Source organism: Apium graveolens, chromosome 5, assembly GCF_009905375.1.
Source record: "Apium graveolens cultivar Ventura chromosome 5, ASM990537v1, whole genome shotgun sequence".
NCBI lineage: Eukaryota > Viridiplantae > Streptophyta > Magnoliopsida > Apiales > Apiaceae > Apium > Apium graveolens.
Window position 1 is genome coordinate 310,601,386 of NC_133651.1, and position 21,915 is coordinate 310,623,300.

Below are 21,915 nucleotides of genomic sequence, written 5' to 3' on the forward strand. Positions count from 1 at the left end.
AGTATAACGATGAAGAGTTTGCAAAAACATACATGAAACTGATACACGCATTTAAGAAAAGATTTATAAGTTGCTTACCTTCTCTTTTCTTCCGTAGCTGTTATAAAAAATATTTAACCATGGGTTGTTCATGTTTGTTTCCAAATAGATATTAATTATAAAATATTGGGAACAATATACTATTTGCATCTTTTTTTGTAACTGTTTTAAATCAGTAAGAAAAATAAAGATATAATTAATTGAAGATAATGTATTTTATAATTAGAAAGAAAAAAGTATACTAATTTAAACTTTATAGTAAATCAATTTAATGGAGACAAATGAGTTGAAACATCAACCCACCAATTAAATGTGCTTTCTATTTAGATACCGGTGATGTTGTAATTGTATGGTATCTAATGAGATACTATTAAGCGTATGATCCAGATGGGAATGCCAAATGACAGGCATTCTTGTAGTCCAAAAATTGTTTCATATACGCATCTAATATAATGTTTGCAACCCTTCAAATGTTATAATTGTGGTGTTCTATTGGTTTCTTTACCATATCAGATTGATCAGTAATTTTAGATATTTTGGTTTTGCACAACTCAGCTAAGACTAGGATTACTAAAACCAGGTTTAACGATACACATTATCCATGCCCAAAACTTGCAGGATTTTTGTGACAAGCTTTGTGGAAATGCCATGGTCAAAACCGAGTTTGATTGTACGTAGTCATATATTTGCAAAAGTTAACTTTTCACTGATACAAGATACAACTGAAGAGGTTTAGATTTCTACTACCTGGACTTTTTCTTATAATCTTATTCCAGTAATATGGAAAAGAAACTTGAGGCTAAATGATAGATATGGGGACGACTCCAGGAGGTCGAGGGAGTACTATTCAAAGCCCACATCATTCTGGCAGGATTTAGATTGTTACATTACATTTAAGGGTAAAAAGGTTGAAGATTAAGAGAAATGTCAGAAGACCGTGATGGAAGAAAGGGTGATGAAGTTTCTTGATGAACTTCAAATTAAGTATGATTTAATCAAAAATCAAACCATCAGATATTAGACAAATTTGATTCCCTACACTAGAAGAGAAACAGGGGGATGTTAAAGGATAATTGAAGGGAAAATAAGTACCCATCTCCCCATGATTCCAAATGTGAAACACATTAAACTACATTACTTTCCTCTTGCGAGTAGAAAATATAAACATATAAACAGAATGTGAAACACAACACATTACATTTAATCTTCACTCTTGAGTTACAAAATAAAGAGCGCAAGGTAGCAAAGAAAAATGACTAAGTAATCCATTTAAATTGCCCAGACATATAACGTGTTAAGCTTTAATTGCAAATACTGCACAAACTACCATGGAAAAGATAAACTAATATGGAAAAATACCTTATCTTTGCCATTGATGTCAGCTTTTACAAGTTTTGAGTAGAATTCTGTCTGCACAATTCCGTCTTTCATTGTCTCTACCTCATCAATATAAGCAACTCGAAGAGCTTCATTTCTAAGAGGAAAATTAAAACAATAAATTTTAGAATGACCGTCTATGGAAGCACCAGGAGTAAAAAAGACAACAAAAACAAATTTAACATGACAACCTTTGCATTAACAAAGCGATATCTGCAGCCTCAGGTTTTTGGTCTTCTTTCTGTTTTCCATATATTTGGCAAGTAACCACATATGTAAATTTAAGGTCAGCTTGAGCTCTTGCTTCGGGAGATAATTCAAAACCTTGAGTATCATTTGCTTCATTATTAGAAACAGCTGCTTCCATATCTAAATTGTCAACAAACAGTGAGAGAATATATATTTTACAGAAAGTGGCTGATTTTATTCTTACTTGTTGCAAGTTTACAAGAATATCTAGAGAGATAATAATGAACGTATTTAAGATGCAAACCTCCTGCAGTCATTCTCTCCAGATAAGCCTGAAGCATTACAGCTTTTCTGTAATACATCATTCCACGAACTGAAAACCACCAATTTACCAAAATTAAATTCAGACATAGATAATTCAACATAAAGTTTGAATTCGAACTAGAGCCATATAACAGACCATCAAAGTACCTATCATATGTGGGAAATCACAACCTAATTCTTTGTTAAAAATATTTGAACATGATTTTTAAAACAGGTGCACGATTAAGATGCAAAAGATATTTCCTTAAACACTATTAAATGATCCAACACAAATTCCAAAATTAAATTACAAAATCTTTATGAACAGCCATGTGTGAAATTCAAAACCATATGAAGCCTAAATAAGCTTAATGAATCCCAAAAAATACAGGCCAACACAGAGTATCACCTCTTCAAACCAAGAATCAAAGTTAGAAGAAAGGAATTGATCCCAGATACACAATCGAAAAGATAAAGAAACAAGGAAAAGAGATCTTTGGTAGGGAAAGGACAGCAAAGAAAAACATGTACTGACCCAAAACCAATATAATGATCCATTCCAGTCCCTGCAATCCCCTTTTAGAAATATAACCAGTGGTGCATGCAACAGGCTACTGACAATTGTCTACATTTTAATTTCCGTTATTCTGTATACAGCAAAAACTTGGGTGCACAACTTTTAATATTTGAGTTCTGCTTATTTATACAAACCCAACTATTCTTTATTAAAACATCTCATATTTTTCCTAATCCACCATTAAAAATAATTTACTAGCATGGGTCAACATGTTAATAATATTTAGTGGCCAATGACCAAATTACAGCTAAGGCCTCTCCTTCAGCAAACATGATTCTCTCAATTAGAATATTTTTTTGGTAGCTAATTATTACATGTCGAATTCATTGCATAAGACTCAAAATTAGACTAAAATTTTTATTTAGATAAAAATATATAACATTATAAACTGTAGTTTAAACTAGTTATTACTGCAAACTCGAAATGACCAAGACTTTCCTCACATTGTAAGTGTCTTTGATATTTTTATTAGGACTCAATATTTTTGCTTTGTCAAACCATAAGGGTGTAAAAATGTAAGGAAACATGTATCACCAATTCCGCACAGTTTCAATTCTTCTATCAGTCACAGGTTCCAGGCCTAAAACACAATACTCCACACGATGTAAACTACTGCTGTTTAAATATATTTGGTTATTTTAAAGAATTGTATTTGCATCAAAATATTAGCCTTTCTCTTGTTTCTAAAGTGCAACAAATGCTAATTTCCAACTATATTTGAATTAGTGTGGGTGGTTGTGCACTAGTAATAGGATTATAAGAACACAATTTAATATGGGATAATATTGTCAAATACACAACTACTTGCATTAATATTTATGAAAGTGGATTAAATATTGATGTGTACCCAACTCTAAAAAGTATTCAAGTTGAAACAGAGGGAGTAATATTTTTCATTTCGCCTTAGAAGACGGTCTTACATGAGATTACAACATGAGCTAGGGATGGCCACCGTGTCACTTCGGGGTCGGGGATAGCGTCGGGGAGTGCTATCCCCGCCCCCGATCCCCGAACCCGACCCGATCCCCGAACGGGGATTATTTTACTCCCCGATCCCCGCCCCAAACGGGGAACGGGGATCCCGGGAGGGATTCGAGGAATTTCTTTATTTTTTTCGTTTAATAAAAATTAAATTGTAAATAATTTTTTTCAATAAAAATTTACATGGTAAACCATAATATATAGATTTTCTTTAAAATTAAATATTAATTTTTAACCTTAATTTGAATTAATATTTATTTCTAGTATCAATAATAAACAAAAATAATATTACTATAATGAAATAATACCACGATAAGTAAACTTAAATCATTTAGGAGATAAGAAATTGAAAATAATAATATATTGTATATATTCCAATATTTATTTGAGGTATTTTATATATATATATATATATAATATTATTTATATTTAAAATACGATTCGGGGTCGGGGATCGGGGCGGGGAGACACTAATCCCCGACCCCGCCCCGATCCTCAAATTTTTCATGGAGACCAGATGACAGAGACCAGGACTGATGTGACCTTAACCTATTACTAGTAGATGCAAGGAAAAGCATCCAAGCTACATTACATGCACGCATACCAGCTCTCATTAAGGAAGCACAAAAGGTTGAAAACAACAGGAGACCTGGTAATACCTTTTCAGTTCATATAAAATATGACTAAAATTACATACATATGGCTATATCATATTAATATAAGGGTCGAATTGCTTCTGCGTCAGGAAAGTTATATTTTAAAAGTGAAAGAACATACCGGTTCTTGCTAGTGTTTGCCCACGGTATGATGCCCAAAATCGGAGTTCGAGAATATCACTGGGATTATCATTAAGTTCTGACTCATGTGCATTCTCATCACGACCAATCCGCGCAAGAAAATTTTTCCATTCATCTGTAAAGGAAGACTATATTAATACAACAGCAGAAACACAGAATAGAAGGTCACTACGATCGCATGATCCAAGCGCCTATAGAAGATTAAATTGAAGACGGAACAAATAGTTTGTCTCTATATTGGTTAATCAACTAAACATACTGAGAAGGTGATGTAGTTTAAGTGTAAGGTAAAATATTTGAATAATTACCAGAAGGAAAAATAGATTTTTTTTCCATTCAACTAATAAATCCTATGTTACTTAGACCTCGGCTAGAAGTATCCGGTATGGACACATGTCCAAGTATCAGACTCAAAAACAATTTGAAAAATATACAAATGCTTAAAATAAGTGTCCATGTCCGAGTGTCGAGTGTCCGACACAGGTACTCGAAGGTAAAATGAAGAGTCCGAATAACATAGATTAAATCTATTAGAAAGTAGTCACTAAACATCTAATTAATTAAATATAGCCATTAACGTTATATGTGTTTTTGTTTCTAGTCATTCCGTTATGTGCGAATGACATGTCGTTAAATAATGTTGACATGGACGCGGTTGTTAATCACACAATTTATTACTTTATTCACAAAAAAAAATCAATAATATCAATTAGCAGAACCAAAAAATTCGATAATATCTTCAAACTAATAACGATCTCCAAGATTTTCATTAATATTGTAAAATTTGGGACATTCAATTCAATCATTTTTTAATCCAAAATTTTTGGAAGTCGATATAAACAATAACTCAAATATAAAATCTTATTTTCAGGCATAAATTTATATCTATGAAATTTTAAAAACCAAATATACGAATCTAATCCAATTTAATAGAATAATATAATTTATTTTAATAAACACATATCTAACTTCATTTATGAAGATAAGTTTTAAAAAACTATTCTTAACAAGATAAATTATCAGGTCCAAAATGAGATAATTTATGATAAAAATTATAATAGTGATATATTTGCAACATTATATAAAGTTCAGTAACTATATTCTAATAAAATATTTTTCAATTATGCCACATCATTGATCTATTCAGCTCTTACGTCCACATCAACATTATTTAACGGAATAATTGTCGGAATGACTAAAAACTAAAACAAATATAATGTTAATGGTTATAATTAATTATTTGAATGTTGGGTGGTTACTTTCTAATGAACACAATAGTTAAGTGGTAAAAAGATCTATTTTCCCTTACCATAATATACCTCTTAAGAGAATAATTTTCAGAAAAACGAAGAACATCAACCATCATGCTTCAGATGTTATTAGAATACTGTGGCATAATTATCTTCATCTTAATAGATAAGATTAGAACACATACTATTGTATCCAAATATTAATATGCAGCAAGAGCTCTCTTTGGATGCCTCAAAAAGCATGATTTGATTATCTACAGAGTTGATACTATTTTTAAGTATAAAAGATGCCATCTTAAAGTGATGTGTGAAGGTGAAGGTGAACGTGCAGGTGTACACTTTGACAAAATTTAACTCAAACTGCAAACACTCACTTACCCCAGACAATAGCTGGGGTTGTACCTGAACTAGCAATATTCTAGGAAGAAACTTCCCTCAAATTATTTAAGGGGGTCTTAACCTATCTCTTGTAACAAGATACTCTGATGCTCAAAATCGTGTATGCTTTCCAATTAAAAGTTTCTTTACAACCCCAAAACCATTTAAATGTCTTTCAAGTGATTTTTATTTTCAACTTGTAGTTCACGTTCCTTCAAATTTCAGTGTCTTGATAAACTGTCGGGATAAAAGACTTTTTTATTTTGTTTGTATGTCACTAAATTAAAAGTAATCGCAACTCATCAAGGAATACAGATATGTTTATAAAGTTAATTATGCTCAAATTGCATAAAAGACAATTGAACACGGAAGCAAAAAAATGAAAGAAATGGGCATCTTTTACATAAATCAACTAACTATTTAAAAATAACAATAAATTGAGAAAACGAAAAGGTGATATCTAGGGATTGTTTTCAGGGTTTACACTAGTTCACTAAATTTAACATCTTTATACAAAGGCCATGCAGTTTTTTACTGATACCAGATTACTAGTCACGACACCAGATTACTAGTCACGACTTTTAACTGACTGAGCTGTGTATCAAGAGAAACACTAATAAGTAAAACAATAAATCTGAAAATTTTAACCTAAATCTAAAACTAAAGACTGCTTAGTTTTTTTCAGGTACCTGCCCAAACATTATGAGTATTATTTGTATCTTTTAAAAAACTGGAAAAACCTGGATATATCTTCTGGAGATAAAACAATGTTGAAATCCCATCTTCATTTTTTTTCAGTAGCTCGGGCATACTATACAGCACAGTCTCGGAATAGTAAGGAGTAAAGACACTGCAATAGAGAGGGTAAAAGGAAAACAATCATAAACTAAACCAATAATTAAGACAGCGACCAAACAACAAAATTAGGTGACTCCTTTCATTTTTTAAGGCTAAGTAGCTCAGTTTACACCACATTCGCAAAACATTAGGATTTAGGATTACAAAGCATTCTGTACAGATCTACCGATCAAATTACAGTTTTTACAATCCAAACCATTTTAAAACCACAAATGAGTTAAATTGAATATTAAACAATTATATAAATTTTTAATAACCTCCACAGGCAGACAGATATGGTATTTATTGAAGCTCGTGCATAAAATGTTTTGACTTTTAAAATGTGAATGGTCAACAATGTTATAGGAAGTAGGTGGGTTACTACGTGAGAAATAAATGTGTACTATATTTGGGTTTACACAATACATTTGGGACCACATGCTACAGAAAGAATAACGTGCGATATACTAGAAATATTTCATCATCACATATTATTAGCCAAATCAGAGACTGGATTTTTTGAGAGTCAGGGAGTGCCTAAGCAGTGGCAAAGGTGCTCTTAAGGTAGAGAGGTCCAGAGTTCGCATCGCAGCTCCCCCTACCACTATACTTTAAAATAAATTACCTATAAAAAAGGAACAAATTAATTACGATACCACTAGCACCAACATGTTTCCGGCGAAGAAAATACCTAAAGGACAACATAGCACGAACTGGCTTGGTCTGAGGCATGTCCATGAAGAGAGAATTTGTGAAGAATTCCAACCTACGTCTGGCCTCCAAGTTCCTTGGGATATTGGCAGCAGAGTCTTTTATAGTTAATAGGGAATACAATCTTTTCACTTGTGATCTCTGCATATAGATTCAAATCAAATTCGATTTTAACTAATCAAGTCAAGGATCTAATACTACATATATTTTTATATAAAGATAAATCAAAAAGCAAAAAAAAAAAAAGAAATAAATAATTGAGCATACCAACTCAGCATCTGTAGGCCACTTTAACTTTGAAAACAGTCTACCTTCAGTCCTTGCTTTTTGCAACGAATTCCAGGTCTCATAATTCTTACTGTATATACCCCATGCACACACAAATAAAAAGGTATCAATTATGGATTTAAAAGGTATTATTAATAGAAAAGTAAAACGATGCATAAGAAAAATCAACTGCATGGCTCACCTCATATTGATAGAAAGGACATCGATCCGCACCACGTCATACAAATCCTGAACAGCTTTAATCGCACCAGTAACAAGTTCCGGAGTTTCTGTGCCTTTCTATAAAGCAAAATTATAAACTCACAGTTATTAAAACTAGAAAATAAGGACTCATTTAACTAAAATACTCAATAGAGTGGACGCCAAGCAATAGATTATAAAAAAAGAAAAAAACAATTATACGAGTAAATAATCTGGAACGATAAAGAGCTTTGAGAGATGATAAATCATGGGTTTGGCACAAGGATTCGGTTTATAAAGAAAACACATGTTCTAAGCAATATCCAGCACAAGTCTATATCTACTGAAGTTGTATGTTGCATGTCTTTCATATTGATTCTTACTCCATACTGTACCATAATTTGGTTTTTTTTTTCTAATCAACCATTATCTTTATGTCAAAGAGCTTTCAGGTGCCTGTATAAGAACTTAGCCACAGAAGTTCTTGACATGTGATCATTACCTAGAAATCTAGAGTGAACACCAATGGAAAAAACAATATTTTTTTATTCATATAGATAAAATTTTGTATTAATCTTAAGCAGTCCACACAACGATGAATTCAGTTTAGGGTGCCTATTGCCTAAGATGAAGAAAAATTCTTGATTTACATATCTAATTGTATCAAGGAATGAGCATGAATTACAGGTTCATGCGTATAATTGCATGAGCTATCTTGCACACAACGTAAGAACATTTAGCTTTATCCATATATAGCTAACATACATATTACACTCTGATGCCAGATGAATGGAAGAACAAATTCAATGACATACGAAATAAAATAAGCCAGCTAATCTAGATAAATTCTTAAGTTTCGCAGAATAACTATGCTATATTTGAACGAACCAGTATTCCCATTAATGCTGTAACTTTTTGAATCACGAGAGAAAGCATAGAGAGTCGGAAATCGTCACTGATACTCTTGTTTGCTATGCTTTCATTTATATCTTTACAAATACGCTCAACCCTGAGACATGAAAGAATAGAATAGCATCACAAACTTGCAAACTTTAACCCATCATACCGAATCATTCCTCAAGATTCTAAAACATTTAGGCAATAAGCAAACATACCACATCTTTCCTTCGTCATCCAATATAGATGTAAGGATAAGTTTAAATGAGTGATAGAATTCTATAACTGCATATTTCATGTAGTCATCCCTACAGATTCTATCCCACAGCTCATCTTGCGAGTCTCGGCTCTCTGCCGCTATATCTTTAGCAAGAATGATCTACCAGAGGATACATAATCATTAGATGAGAACACCATGAAGTTCATGATATACATTTTGAAAATATCAACATAATATAACTACAAAGCACAACTCAATCGACTTTGCATAGTGTAAAACAATGAATTTTAAGACAAATTAGTAAGCAAAATTTTATGAACTCGACAACCTTGCTTGCAAGAAGAAAAAGGGGCCACTGCACCATAGGAATAACTCCAGAATTCTTAGGCATCTGAAGCAACTCCATTTCCCTGAAAGCAGATAATAATTACTGCATATTTTCTACCCTTACATAATACTGACCTAATCTCGATATGTACAAGAAACTGAAAGCATGGAACTTTTCCCACTCACAAACTTGTAATGTAATCTTCTTCTCGCAGATTTCGTATAATCTCATTCCAAAAAGGAGAAAACCTAGTTGCATCGGCCTTGACCATCTCCTGGACCTATAAAAAAGTTATTGAGTCATAAATTTTTAACTTGAGGCCAACACGCATTAAGAAACTAGAAAAAAGAATCATACAAGCATATCAAAGTCCTTCTACAACGGCTCAAAGAATGTAACATAAATTAATAATAACTATCCACAACAGCGCCTACAAACTTAGACCACAAGCACATTAGCCAATAACTTCTGATACTTTCCTGAACAAGCCACATTGCGAGGGGGACGTGATATAATTTTTGTGACTTTTGTCCAAATAAGAAATAATTTATCGAACAACTGCACCTTTTTAATTTAAATAACAGGCTTATTCTTTTAAAAAAGTTAAAACACATTAAACATGCAAATACCAACTCCAGTGAATAAAATATGCCAGAGTACATATTACCTTAATAATACTAAGATATGGAACAACAATAGTGATCCCGATCTAGCTCTAAACCTAAGTAGATGATATTAATCATATAATCACCTGTAAATGTTGAACATAATTACCCCTAAGAGCATCTCCAAGGCTAATAGCTAAAATGGTTAGCTAAATGATCATTATCAAAAAATTTGTTAAATCTGTAAGAGCTTTTACTCCAGTGCTACAATCTATAATGGTTAGCTATATTCAATAAAATTATTTTATTACTATTTTCATATATATATATATATTAATATTTTATATGTTAAAATAAATTTATATTAATTTATTAAATACAAGTGAAAATATAAATAAAACATTCAATGAAAATATATTAAATATGATAGCAATTTAATATAGAGTCATTTGCAAAATGCATCCCCGTGGTTTGGCCAAAATGTATTTTTTACCTATACTTTATATAACTGAACTTTGCATCCCCTTACTATTTTTGGCGCGACAAATTGCACCATTTTCGTTAATTTTGTTAAAATTTTCAGGGGTATTTTAGGAAATGAAAATATTAAATTATTTTCAGATCTTTATTTAAGGTTTTTAACCCTCTAAACGATACATTCTGAAAAAATTTAAAGAACGGAAGTTGTAGAGAATAAAAAGACCTTCTCGAAATAAAAAGGTTCAAAATCGAATTTTTTTTTATAATTGTTTTTAATAAATTCAATAAGTATAGATTTTATTTAATGTTGGCTTCGTAAAATTTTTGATAATTTTGAATGTTATTGTTTTGAAAAGATTTTTTCGTTCTCTATAATTTTCGTTCTTTAATTTTTTTCGAAAAGTATCATTTAGAGGGTCAAAAATCTTAAATAATTATCTAATTTTAATTAAATATTTTAATTTCCTAAAATGCCCCTGAGAATTTTAACAAATTTAACGAAAATGGAGCAATTTGTCGCGCCGAAAATAGTAAGGGGATGCAAAGTGCAGTTATCTAAAGTATAGGTAAAAAAATGCATTTTGGCCAAAACACGGGGATGCATTTTGCAAATAACTCTTTAATATATATTACTATTGAAATATAGTAACATATTGAAATATAACCAAACATAATTAATAAACATTACTTATAAATCTATTTAACAATATATAATTATATTATATTATATCTATTACTCCCTCCGTCCCTTTCAATTGTTTACGTTTTTTAGACAGAGTCCGACACGCATTTTAAGATGCATATAAAGTATAGTTCTGTAATTTTTTTTTACAATTTTATTTTTCTGAATAAAAATTAAAACATTCAACTTTTATTCAGAAAAAGAAAATTGTAAAAATAAGTTACATAACTATACTTTTTATGCACCTTAAAATGCGTGTCGGACACTTCCCCAGAAATGTAAACAATTGGAAGGGACTGAGGGAGTAGTATTTATACAAATATGCAATGTACATTAAAATATATTAAAGTTTAAAATATTAAATATAAAATAAGAATTTTAACATATATGTATTAAGTGTAATATAAATATATGTATATATTAATGTGTAGAGTAGGTCAAGGTTTAAATAAGGCAGGAAAAGTTCACGTGGATGTTTTAGCTAACGGTGCAGGATCAACTGATATAGAAGATGTGATGGAGGATATCTAAAATTATTGCTAACAGATGTCATGGTTGGAGGAGTATATTTTTTAACTAATATCTATATCATGCTGCTGCCACCTAGACTATTTAACTAACATGTAATCATGGTTGGAGATGCTCTAACAAGGTACTTTTTAAATCAACATAGAGATTACAGCATTTCAGATCACTGTAATCAACCGAAATACATGTCCTTTCAGAAACCATTTATATGAAAAATGGTAAGAAACCTTATTGTGAATAATGCAGCTTAAGTAATGCACAACTCACCTGACCAGATGAACGATAAGCATTCCTGCAAAAAAAGTTTATAGAATAAGTAATCACCATCTTATACATATAAAACAAATTTGATAACAGAAACTGTGTCTACACCTGCCAGAAGGAACATCTAGTCTCTTAATAAAAGCTTCTGGGAAACTTTCAAATAGCTTGTGAACAGCATCCAAAGATCTAATCTAAAAGAAATAAACGATAACTGAATTATGATAACTGATAAGTGCATAACCAATAGATGAAAGAAATACTATTATCGTACTTTTGAATTTCAATGAAAGAAGGAACATTATGAAAACATAAGGAGAGCACAAAAAATCATAATCAAACTCAAATCCATTAAACTGAGAATGCATTGGACATCCTTAAACACAGAACTAAATGAATAATAGACTTACCTCCCCAATACGATCTCTGGCCCCAAGCAAGAACCCCCATAGAGCCGAGACAAGAGTGTAAAAGATATAAATATCCAACAAATAGATCTGCAGCAACGAAAAAGAAAGAGCAAGAAAGGACATGTAAGACGGACATATTTATATACATTAAAAGATATTGTCACAGTATCCCAGCCTAGCCAACCCAAATATCAACAACTGTAATTGACACGAGAAAGCAGTATAACATCTCCAGATTACATAGAAAAATAACCAACACGAATGCAACAAAAACAAAGAAAACTAGGTGCATTAGTTGTCCAATGATTTTTCAGACCTTCAGCAGGTAGAAAGTGACTAAATTCAATACAATTTATCTCAACAATTAAGCAGGATTATTATTAATATAGAAAACAATCACCAAAATGATTTTGGTGGCAAATTTGGTAGAAAATGATTTCCAAAAAATGCAAAAGTTAAATGATTGCCAAATGATTTGGTGGCAGATTTGAACGGTTCTGACCCTATTTTATATATATACTATATTACTGAGGTCAGGTGAAATGAATACCCTATTAATTTGAAAAGTTACAGACAAAGAAAATCAATAACAATTCAGTAGCTGCTATACAGACTCAAGCTGCACCATAATGTCTTTACAAATTGAACATCGCTATCAACACTTCCTTATGCTACATGAATTCCAGCAAAAATTATAAAGCTCTGTGAAATCAAAATAAAGATAAAACAAACAAAAGTAGCTAACAGCAACAAAAAGGCTGTAGTACACAAGTAACATGAAGAGAAATGCAAAGCATGAGATCGCACAAACACACAGAGACAGACAGACAGACAGACAGACAGACATAACCACACAAACACACACTTGCACAATACTCCAAAAGGTATTATCCAAATAATTGTATGTCTATTACGGTGGATATAATGTAAGCGTGCGGGTATTGGGACAAAGGGCGCCAAGCATGCTACTTACACAAATCACTGGGGCCCATATGCTAGCAACTGTTAATGCATTGTGATTATCTGCAATTGACATAATATGCCGATTAGAAATAGTAAGACATATAAAGGTACTGAAAAAATATGTCTTACTACTACTTCGCTTGTTATAAACAAAGCCAAGTATACATTAATACAGTAAAACTGTCATTAACAGTGACCACAAGGAAGTTCAATCTCCCTGATCCATTTCATACACAAATATATAGTTTGAACAGAATTCAGCAACTTCATTACTTAAAATCTAACGCTGCAAATAATGGTACATAAAGTTGATTGCTCTACAGTTATCACTCAAGTTTACCCCTTTCAAATGAGTGAAAAGCTTAAAAATAGTTAAAGAAAGATTCCACTAAAGTAGGAAACAGTTCCTTTCAGGACAACAAAAAGCCATTTCAACCACTGTCATTTGCAGTAGCACACCCCATTGTAAAACCTTTGTTGCTGATTTTATGCCAAAGTTCAGGCACTAGATTAGTCCAGAAGCCATTATTGCAATCATTTAAGAAGATTAAACATGCTCCCAGTTTCACCTGGAGTTCCAAAAGCTCTATCATAAAAGAAAATGAGCAATAGGTCATCCTAAACAAATATAGAGTGTGCACCAAACGATTAATGACTCCACACCAAACAAAGAATAGGCTTCCTTATCTAATTATACTACAAAATTAACGCAAGTAAAGAAATATAAGAGTTTGCAGTATGAACAACAAAAACAAGGACTAGATCAGTGAACTCACTTTTGGATACAAAGTCATGCCACGAATACCTTAAGTCAGTGATATCCAATATTATTCTCGTTGGTTTGACAAGGGGTCTTATCTGGATGACAATTAAAATGAATGTGATAAGACTTGAATATGATCACAACTCCTTTCACTGACAGGAATAACAGAACATTACCTGAAGGAAATAAGCGAAGGTGAACTTGCCTCCCAGGACAAGTAACCAGAAAAACATATACCTTCAACGTAGAACAGAAATGAAGAAGATATTTATTAACCATGCAAGAACCAGAGACATTCAAATAAATTTTATCTTCCAACAACAAAAATTAGCAAGACAAATCAGTAATTTGTCATTTACTAATCTGATCCAAATATTGAACAGCCTAATTATCTGAGCTACTGGCAACGAAGTTTCAACACAGAAATAATTAAATCATAATAGACAACATCGGAGAAAGACTAACATCGGTTCAGTAATAAAAGTACATAATATTTTGGTGTAGGATTTTTGGGGGAAAGGCCATTTACACAAAGAGTACTGTGGGTAAACTGTAGTGTAGCAGATACCTAACAAATTCTATGAAGAAGAATATAAAGATTTGGCTATTACTTGATATAACTAGTAGTCTTCTCATACAAGCCACGGCCAACATAATAGCGTTCCTAAACAAGCAAATCAACAAAGAAACAATAAATCAATATCAAGAAGAGAGGTGCAAACTCAGCTGACTAATTAGGGTACATAAATGTAGGGGTGTGCAACGGTCGGTTTGGTCGGTTTTTTACGATCAAATCGGACCGGACCATATATAACGGTTTTACAGAATATCAAACCGGACCGGACCGTTTGAAATTTCGGACCAGACCAGACCGCAAGTTAACGGTCCGGTCCGGTCGGTAACGGTTTGAAACCTAACTAAATACATAATTATAAAATTTATTTATTTTTTAAAATTTAGAATACAAATATTACATGTAAAATACAAATTTGAAGATATTAATTTGAAAATATATCTAAAGTATAAAATAAACTTTAGTAATTAATATATATATATACATAAAAATGGTATATAGTTATAATAAATATATTAATATATATTGAAACGGTTCGGTTCGACCTTAACGGTCCGGTTTGGAGATGAAAACCAGGTCGAACCGTAAAATAACGGTTTTTATTCACACCAAACCTAGACCAAGTCGAACCGCCGAAAAAACCGTAAAAAGCGGTTTGGTCGGTTTGGTCCGGTCCGGTCGGTTTGACTTTTTTTTGCTCACCCCTACATAAATGATACAATCAATAGTGTGAATACAAGTAAAAAAATTAGAAAAACCTGGTTCATCCACTTCAGAAAGTGAACTATAGTCCAGCTACTGCAAGAATTAGTAAGACTGTGGCAAGCTGGTAACCTCATTAGGACACTCATAAAGAACATGATGCCGGCATAGATGGCTATGATAATAACATATACTCTCAATATAAGTGAACCCGCAAGTGATTTATTTCTCTCTTGGAGAGCTTTCCTGTAACACATAACATATATCGACAGACAAATTAATAAAATTGAACTCATATATATATAGTCATAGGCCAACTGAAATTATGAGACCAACGGTAGCAGCATACACATAAAGAAGAGTCATGATAACTGAAGCGGCGCTGAACCACAAGAACTTGATAAAAATTCTTGAAACTGCTGCAGCTCTAGTCGTTGCATAGGCACCATACATCATTAAAATGTCAAGTACACCTACCACCAGAAAGTGGGAAATGTTTAAAACTGAAGGAAAATGATTGAATCTTATAACACGCCAGACATAACGTTTATAAACTGGACTAGGAGACAATGACAAGCTAAAAAACAACTTGCAAAGCAGAAAAACTTACTTTGAATAAACTTCATTACAAAATAAGTTGGAGCAAGACTAAGAGCTTCTCGCAAGGTCTTGGAGTCCAGATTTCCATCATTAAAAGCAATGATTGCAAGTCCCTGAATTACACATTTTAATTAACAACGGAGCAATCTAAAGTAATTGAAAAACAAACAAGGACCGGTAACATAAACACACATAAGGGTACAACTAATAGTAAAGACAATTTTATGTGATTTATGAAATAACCCTATCAAATAAAAGAACACTGTAAATGATAGATTAGATGGCTATAAGTCTGACCCTGTGTTCCTTATCTCAACGCACTAGCATAACATCGTAGGGATGTGAATCCTCCTCCCTTGCTGATTCCAACACGTTATTGCCCAAACATTTGCAGTGCATTACTTATACAATTGTGATCACCCCAGTCAAATATCCTTCTGAATCATATTAAGACAAAACTACTACCTTGAGAAGAAACTGCCTAGTCATCCTAACCCAAAGCAAGCTCACACGTAAGGTCATGAATTGTACATACAAGTACTCAGTAGTGGTTTGGATAATTAAATACACATGATGATAACCAAATGTTTAGACAATGGACTAATGACTGATCATGAAGCTGTGATCTTCCCCAGACAGGAAATAATGTAGGTCGGCTTGGAGTCTAAGTCACAGGAAATATACAGATTGACATCATGTGGTTACAATGGGAATCATAACTGATTCAGTACATTCATCATACAAACTTCTTAAGCAATTTCCATTATCATATCACTTAACGGATTAGATTAATGATTAATGTCCTCAACTATCTTATGAAATAGGCATGAGAAAGCTAGACAATTACACCATTAGTTTTAAGGTACACTAGTTAATGATAATGGTACGGTGTATAAACATACCTAAGATTAATGCCAGTAAATTGAATGCATCTCTTTTTAATTAAGAGTAGCAGGAAAAAAAAGATGAAGGATGATACACATATGAAGACAAATTATAAACTTAACAGGAAGAAAATAATTATAGCAAATGTAGTTAACTTCCGGACCTGAAACATCATAAATAGGAATATCCACAGGCGGTGGAAGCTGTGATACAGATGCAGAAATGTTCGATGCTCAACAAAAGAGGTTTTTCCCTGGCGCTTGCTTTTTCCAGATTTTAAAAAATTCTGTAATAAAAAGATTCATGATAAAATTCAGACAGAGTTGAATACTAAGACAAGCCCGAACTGATATTTACACCACAAAATGATCTCATATTAAAAACAACATTAACCACCAAAAAAATTTGCTTACATATTTAACAACATTACTCCTGATGAAACAAAACAAAATTATTTACTTTTCACAATGCTTAAAACACAGTCACCAAGAACCACTTAATCAAGATATGGACATACTGCTCCAAAAACTAAGAAGAATCTTGACCAACACACTGAACTTGATCGAAATATTTTTACCCACCAAGTAGGCATCCTAAAGAAAAGCATTGACACGACTTCCAAGAAATCGCAGTATTTCATTTCATGTTCCCATATGTTACTATTTCATAAACGCAAAGTCACTCCTAGAAACTTCCTCTAACAAAAATTCATAGTACACCTTATGCTAGACCGAGTTTCATGTATCTAGCAAATAGTATAACTACAATGTGAACCTCAAACAAATGAAGAACTATCACCTTTTTAATGAAAATTCGCGAAAAGCACGAAAGCATATATTTAGACCCTACTCTTGACTGCTTCCATGTTTCTGGAAATAGTTTAACTGGAATGACATTCTTAAAGACATGACCTATACTCTTATTTGAAAGAAACGGAGAACAATAACATTTGATGATGAAAATTTAATTGTGTATAAAAAATGAACAACTCCATATATTAAAACAAAGCAAGATTAATCAAATGACTACCCACAAGCAAGAGAGATTAGAATTTTGCGGACCTTTGACCTCTTTGGTGGCTTAATTAAAAAAGAGGAATCTTTGCGCCAAGGCCAACCAAGTTCTTGAAAGCAAGGGATTGACCTGCAGAAAAAGGTAACGCAGCTTAGTTGCAAAAGATCAATGGTACACTAAAATTTCTAAAAGTACCAAACTTAATAGGCTCACCAAAAATACTCGTTAAAATCATCATAGTTTCTCCAAGCGGAATGAGGTGCTCTCCCATTATCATTATTTCCAGCTTCCTGAAACCCCATATGTTTAGCACAGTCTTTATAAATGACATCCGAAGCTTCACATGAAGATATATAATAGTTACTCCCTCCGTCCCTTTCAATTGTTTACATTTTCTAGAGAGTGCCCGACACGCATTTTAAGGTGCATATAAGTATAGTTCTGTATTTTTTTTTTACAATTTTGTTTTTCTGAATAAAAATTAAAACATTCAACTTTTATTCAAAAAAAGAAAATTGTAAAAATAAGTTACATAACTATACTTTTTATGCACCTTAAAATGCTTGCCGGACACTTCCTCAGAAATGTAAACAATTGGAAGGGACTAAGGGAGTATATGTTAAAAGAAATAAAACCTATAAGTCACAGCTATAATGCATCCTAAACATAGTCGAACTCAAATGTATGAAAAAGCAAGCACTTAATCCCGATCTTCTTAAACTGCAAAAATTGAACCCTAAAGGCAACATTTGTCGATCAAACCAATTACTTGATCTCTTCTTCTCGGGATATTGTAATCCAGAGATTGCTTTGTACATATCTCACACTTGTTTATCAGAGATTTAGTAACAGTTACATGTTAGAACGTAACTACTTTAAAATATTGCAGTTCTATTTTCCACATTAGTTGGATGCTATGGTTTAACAGATTTTAGTGTTTAGGTTCAACATGTATATTCATTGAACTTATAGGTTCAAAATGTATTTAAGCCAAATATTGAGACAAATAACAGATTTATAGATTCGGACTAGAATTTAAATATAGTAGTGGCTAACTTTTTGAAACATATTTATTTAGATAGATATAAATACACACACAAACACAAATATACATACATTGGTTAGAATCTTTCATATTAATTAAATAGAAAAATTTTAGATTTTAGATAAGATGGTATAGATAATGGTATTAGTTAAAAAGGATTTGTTTCCGTTTATTAGAATTTTACCTACAAGTCTGGGATTACCATATAAACTCTTGTAATATTCGTTACTAACTAGAGATTACTACAAATTGGTGATTATTGGTTAATCTAAACATAGATTTGTTGCTCCTCTGCACAGAGATGTAATCCCGTCTTTAAACAGCTTCTCCGCCTTTATTTTATAACAGTAATATATTTTATGTCAATATATGTTTTGTATGCCGCATGGCCTGTGTGCGTCTACTTAGAGACAGTCCGGGTAAGCTTCCAAGTACAAAATGGCTACCAAACTACACAACACAAAAAATACCGCCCAGTGTAAACATAGCACTGGCATAGAATTGCTTAATTAACAGCAATAAGATAGAAAACAGTACAACTAACGCTTCATGTACACATTTGTGAGTCGTACACAAGCAGAAAAAGTGAGAAATGTCCATAACTTATTTGCATAAAGTACAAGGTAAACAACTCTAATAACGAATTCGATCGGTGGATAGTCTAGTAGTCATATTTTGCATCTTCATCATGTGCAGTATCATCACATTTTTAGAGCTATTGAATAATGAATATATGCATTTTTTTATGATTTATATTGAATTTGCTAGATACTTGTGGAATGTCACATTTGTAACTAATGCTTCACAACCACATGTAAGAATGAACACGGTTACGTAGCTCATAAACCAACCAAACTCATGTCTACGTAAATCAGCTACTTCACCAATAATCTATCTCTTCTCTATGCTCAAGATATCTTAAACATCACTCCTAGTTACTCACCGCAGAAAATCTAGAGAATTTTGCAAGTAGCAACAGCAGGAAATATATACATAACAAAACTTCAACGCCATATTGTGATCAACTTATAACATGCAAATGCCAACATATATTCCTATAACATAGGTGGCTGATTTGTAAGTCGCAAATTTACGCCTCATAACCAACTAAAAGGTAGATTATGTATAACAAAATCGCTTTATCTTTTTCAACAACTAAAATACATGGGGGGAAATAAAGTACTTTATATTTTACATTTAGGTTCATGCAGGCATTGCTTCTTAATCTAATGTATAATTAGATTATGTACTTGAAAGTTTTAAATAAATCAAATATTAACAAATGTACTTATACGTACGTATATATAACATATACCTAAATGTGTAAATGAAGAAAAAAAAACTTACAAATGAACACCATAAAGCACATAACATGATGACAACCAGCTCAAGTACAAGCCAATATATTTGATAAATCTAATACTTAGGGCTATTTTTGCAAGGTCCAGTGGGGTTACATCCCATAGTACTAGGCCTTTTATCCTTCATTGGTTCTATCACATTAAGCTGAAAATTTTTCTTTAATGGTAAAAGTAATCAAGAAAAAAAAGGGACGAAAGATAATAGGTGGTCCATACCGCAGCAACAACATCATAAAGAGGACATATAACTTGATTAAGGAAAGAAACCCCAGCTTCAGATGCACAACTCTTGGCTGGTTGTGCAACCTGTTGTCGTAAAATTTCGTTTAATTCCATTCCCATCTGCAAGAATAATAACTTTCAGTTACGAAATAACAGAAGGCCAATTAAGGTGGCGATTCTACTGTCTTAGATCATGTCTTCCTGATTCTTTTCTAATATAACTTGATGCCACAGGCCCACAGTTGACCAATAGATAGGTATATGAATTTATAAACTAACATTATTGTTTTATGAATCCAGTGAGCAAGTCCTATTAGTATTATATTAGAAAAATGATCAACATTTACTCGATTAACATAAAAGGAAAACAGGACATATGGTCATGTGAGAGCAAAAGAAAAGGGAAACGTTGATTGCATAGATAGTGGTGTGGAAATATGAGAGCACGAACATTGTTATTGCTCCAACACATTGCATGAAGGAAGATAAAGGTTATTTCCAAGTATCGGCTTGAAGTAGTTCTTAGTGTAGTTTATTCGGAAACCCGAATTTATTTAGTATGCAAGTACAATTTAAATTGAGAACAGATATCTATTTTCAAACCTAACTAGTTTGTAAGAGTCGAGGATTTTGGACTAAATATTTAGATTGTTCTGTGACTTCGTTGGTGGTAGGACTATAGTTGGGCTCTGTAATTGTCCAGAGCCTTCAACTTTAATTTAATCAAGACAATTAAAGACTACAATTAAGATTTATTTGAAGAACAGAAGTCAAGCTTTATACTATACATGTATGCAAGGATCAAAAGTTTGGAGGTTTAAAGTATTTACATTAGGTTTGATTCTTTAAAATGTGAATGGCTGGCAATTATGCCTAATGTCTTCCTCCTAATCTATCTTTGCAATAGGTGAGGTACCGTAAAACTATGCCTAATGTCTTCCTCCTAATATATCTTTGCAATAGGTGAGGTACCGTGCCACAGTCCTAAAACCTGATTGATATTTAGGCCACAGTCCTAATTAATATTTAGGTCAGACCATGCCATAGAAAGGAAATAGAGGACCAAACAATAGTATTAATTTACGAATTATAAAGTAGTATAACTATAACTAACTCGTTGTTGCTGCATTCTAAAAGGCAAAAAAAAATAAGCAATTGATAAATTTAGAGGATAAATGTAGCTAATCACAGAAAGTACTAGGCACACATAACCATCCTGATGAATATATAATATAACATTACGGAAATTTCAAATATCTTGCTTACTCAACCTACATGGTGGAATATGTAGCACAAGCATTCAGGAAGAAATCTGATGTTGGCTGCTTCACCCCATATTAGAAAATATAAACTTAAAAATAGCACCTTCCTCTCCATGCTAACTTCCGGTAACCTGTGGAAGGTGACCAAAAATAGGAATCAAATTTTTAGGCCATGAAAATCAATCAAAATAAATTATATCAGTATT

General features: G+C 32.3%; 1 protein-coding gene across 2 annotated transcripts in view; it reads right to left on the minus strand.

The window, feature by feature from the left end:
• LOC141659399 (callose synthase 9) overlaps positions 1–21,915 on the minus strand; it is a 42,624-nt gene that overhangs the window by 12,033 nt on the left and 8,676 nt on the right. For both annotated transcript variants that reach the window (XM_074466252.1, XM_074466251.1), the window contains exons 10-36: positions 21,723–21,840; positions 20,442–20,567; positions 18,033–18,109; positions 17,867–17,948; positions 16,969–17,091; positions 15,931–16,033; positions 15,670–15,793; positions 15,377–15,566; positions 14,656–14,708; positions 14,221–14,281; positions 14,058–14,139; positions 13,292–13,341; positions 12,319–12,405; positions 12,020–12,102; positions 11,915–11,939; positions 9,538–9,632; positions 9,353–9,434; positions 9,023–9,183; positions 8,796–8,916; positions 7,909–8,006; positions 7,707–7,797; positions 7,420–7,580; positions 6,632–6,741; positions 4,244–4,378; positions 1,910–1,978; positions 1,608–1,785; positions 1,399–1,513 (exon numbers count right to left, since the gene is read on the minus strand). In XM_074466252.1, coding sequence (XP_074322353.1) covers positions 1,399–1,513; positions 1,608–1,785; positions 1,910–1,978; positions 4,244–4,378; positions 6,632–6,741; positions 7,420–7,580; positions 7,707–7,797; positions 7,909–8,006; positions 8,796–8,916; positions 9,023–9,183; positions 9,353–9,434; positions 9,538–9,632; positions 11,915–11,939; positions 12,020–12,102; positions 12,319–12,405; positions 13,292–13,341; positions 14,058–14,139; positions 14,221–14,281; positions 14,656–14,708; positions 15,377–15,566; positions 15,670–15,793; positions 15,931–16,033; positions 16,969–17,091; positions 17,867–17,948; positions 18,033–18,109; positions 20,442–20,567; positions 21,723–21,840 — 2,800 coding nt within the window. The remainder of the gene's footprint in view (positions 1–1,398; positions 1,514–1,607; positions 1,786–1,909; positions 1,979–4,243; positions 4,379–6,631; positions 6,742–7,419; positions 7,581–7,706; positions 7,798–7,908; positions 8,007–8,795; positions 8,917–9,022; positions 9,184–9,352; positions 9,435–9,537; positions 9,633–11,914; positions 11,940–12,019; positions 12,103–12,318; positions 12,406–13,291; positions 13,342–14,057; positions 14,140–14,220; positions 14,282–14,655; positions 14,709–15,376; positions 15,567–15,669; positions 15,794–15,930; positions 16,034–16,968; positions 17,092–17,866; positions 17,949–18,032; positions 18,110–20,441; positions 20,568–21,722; positions 21,841–21,915) is intronic.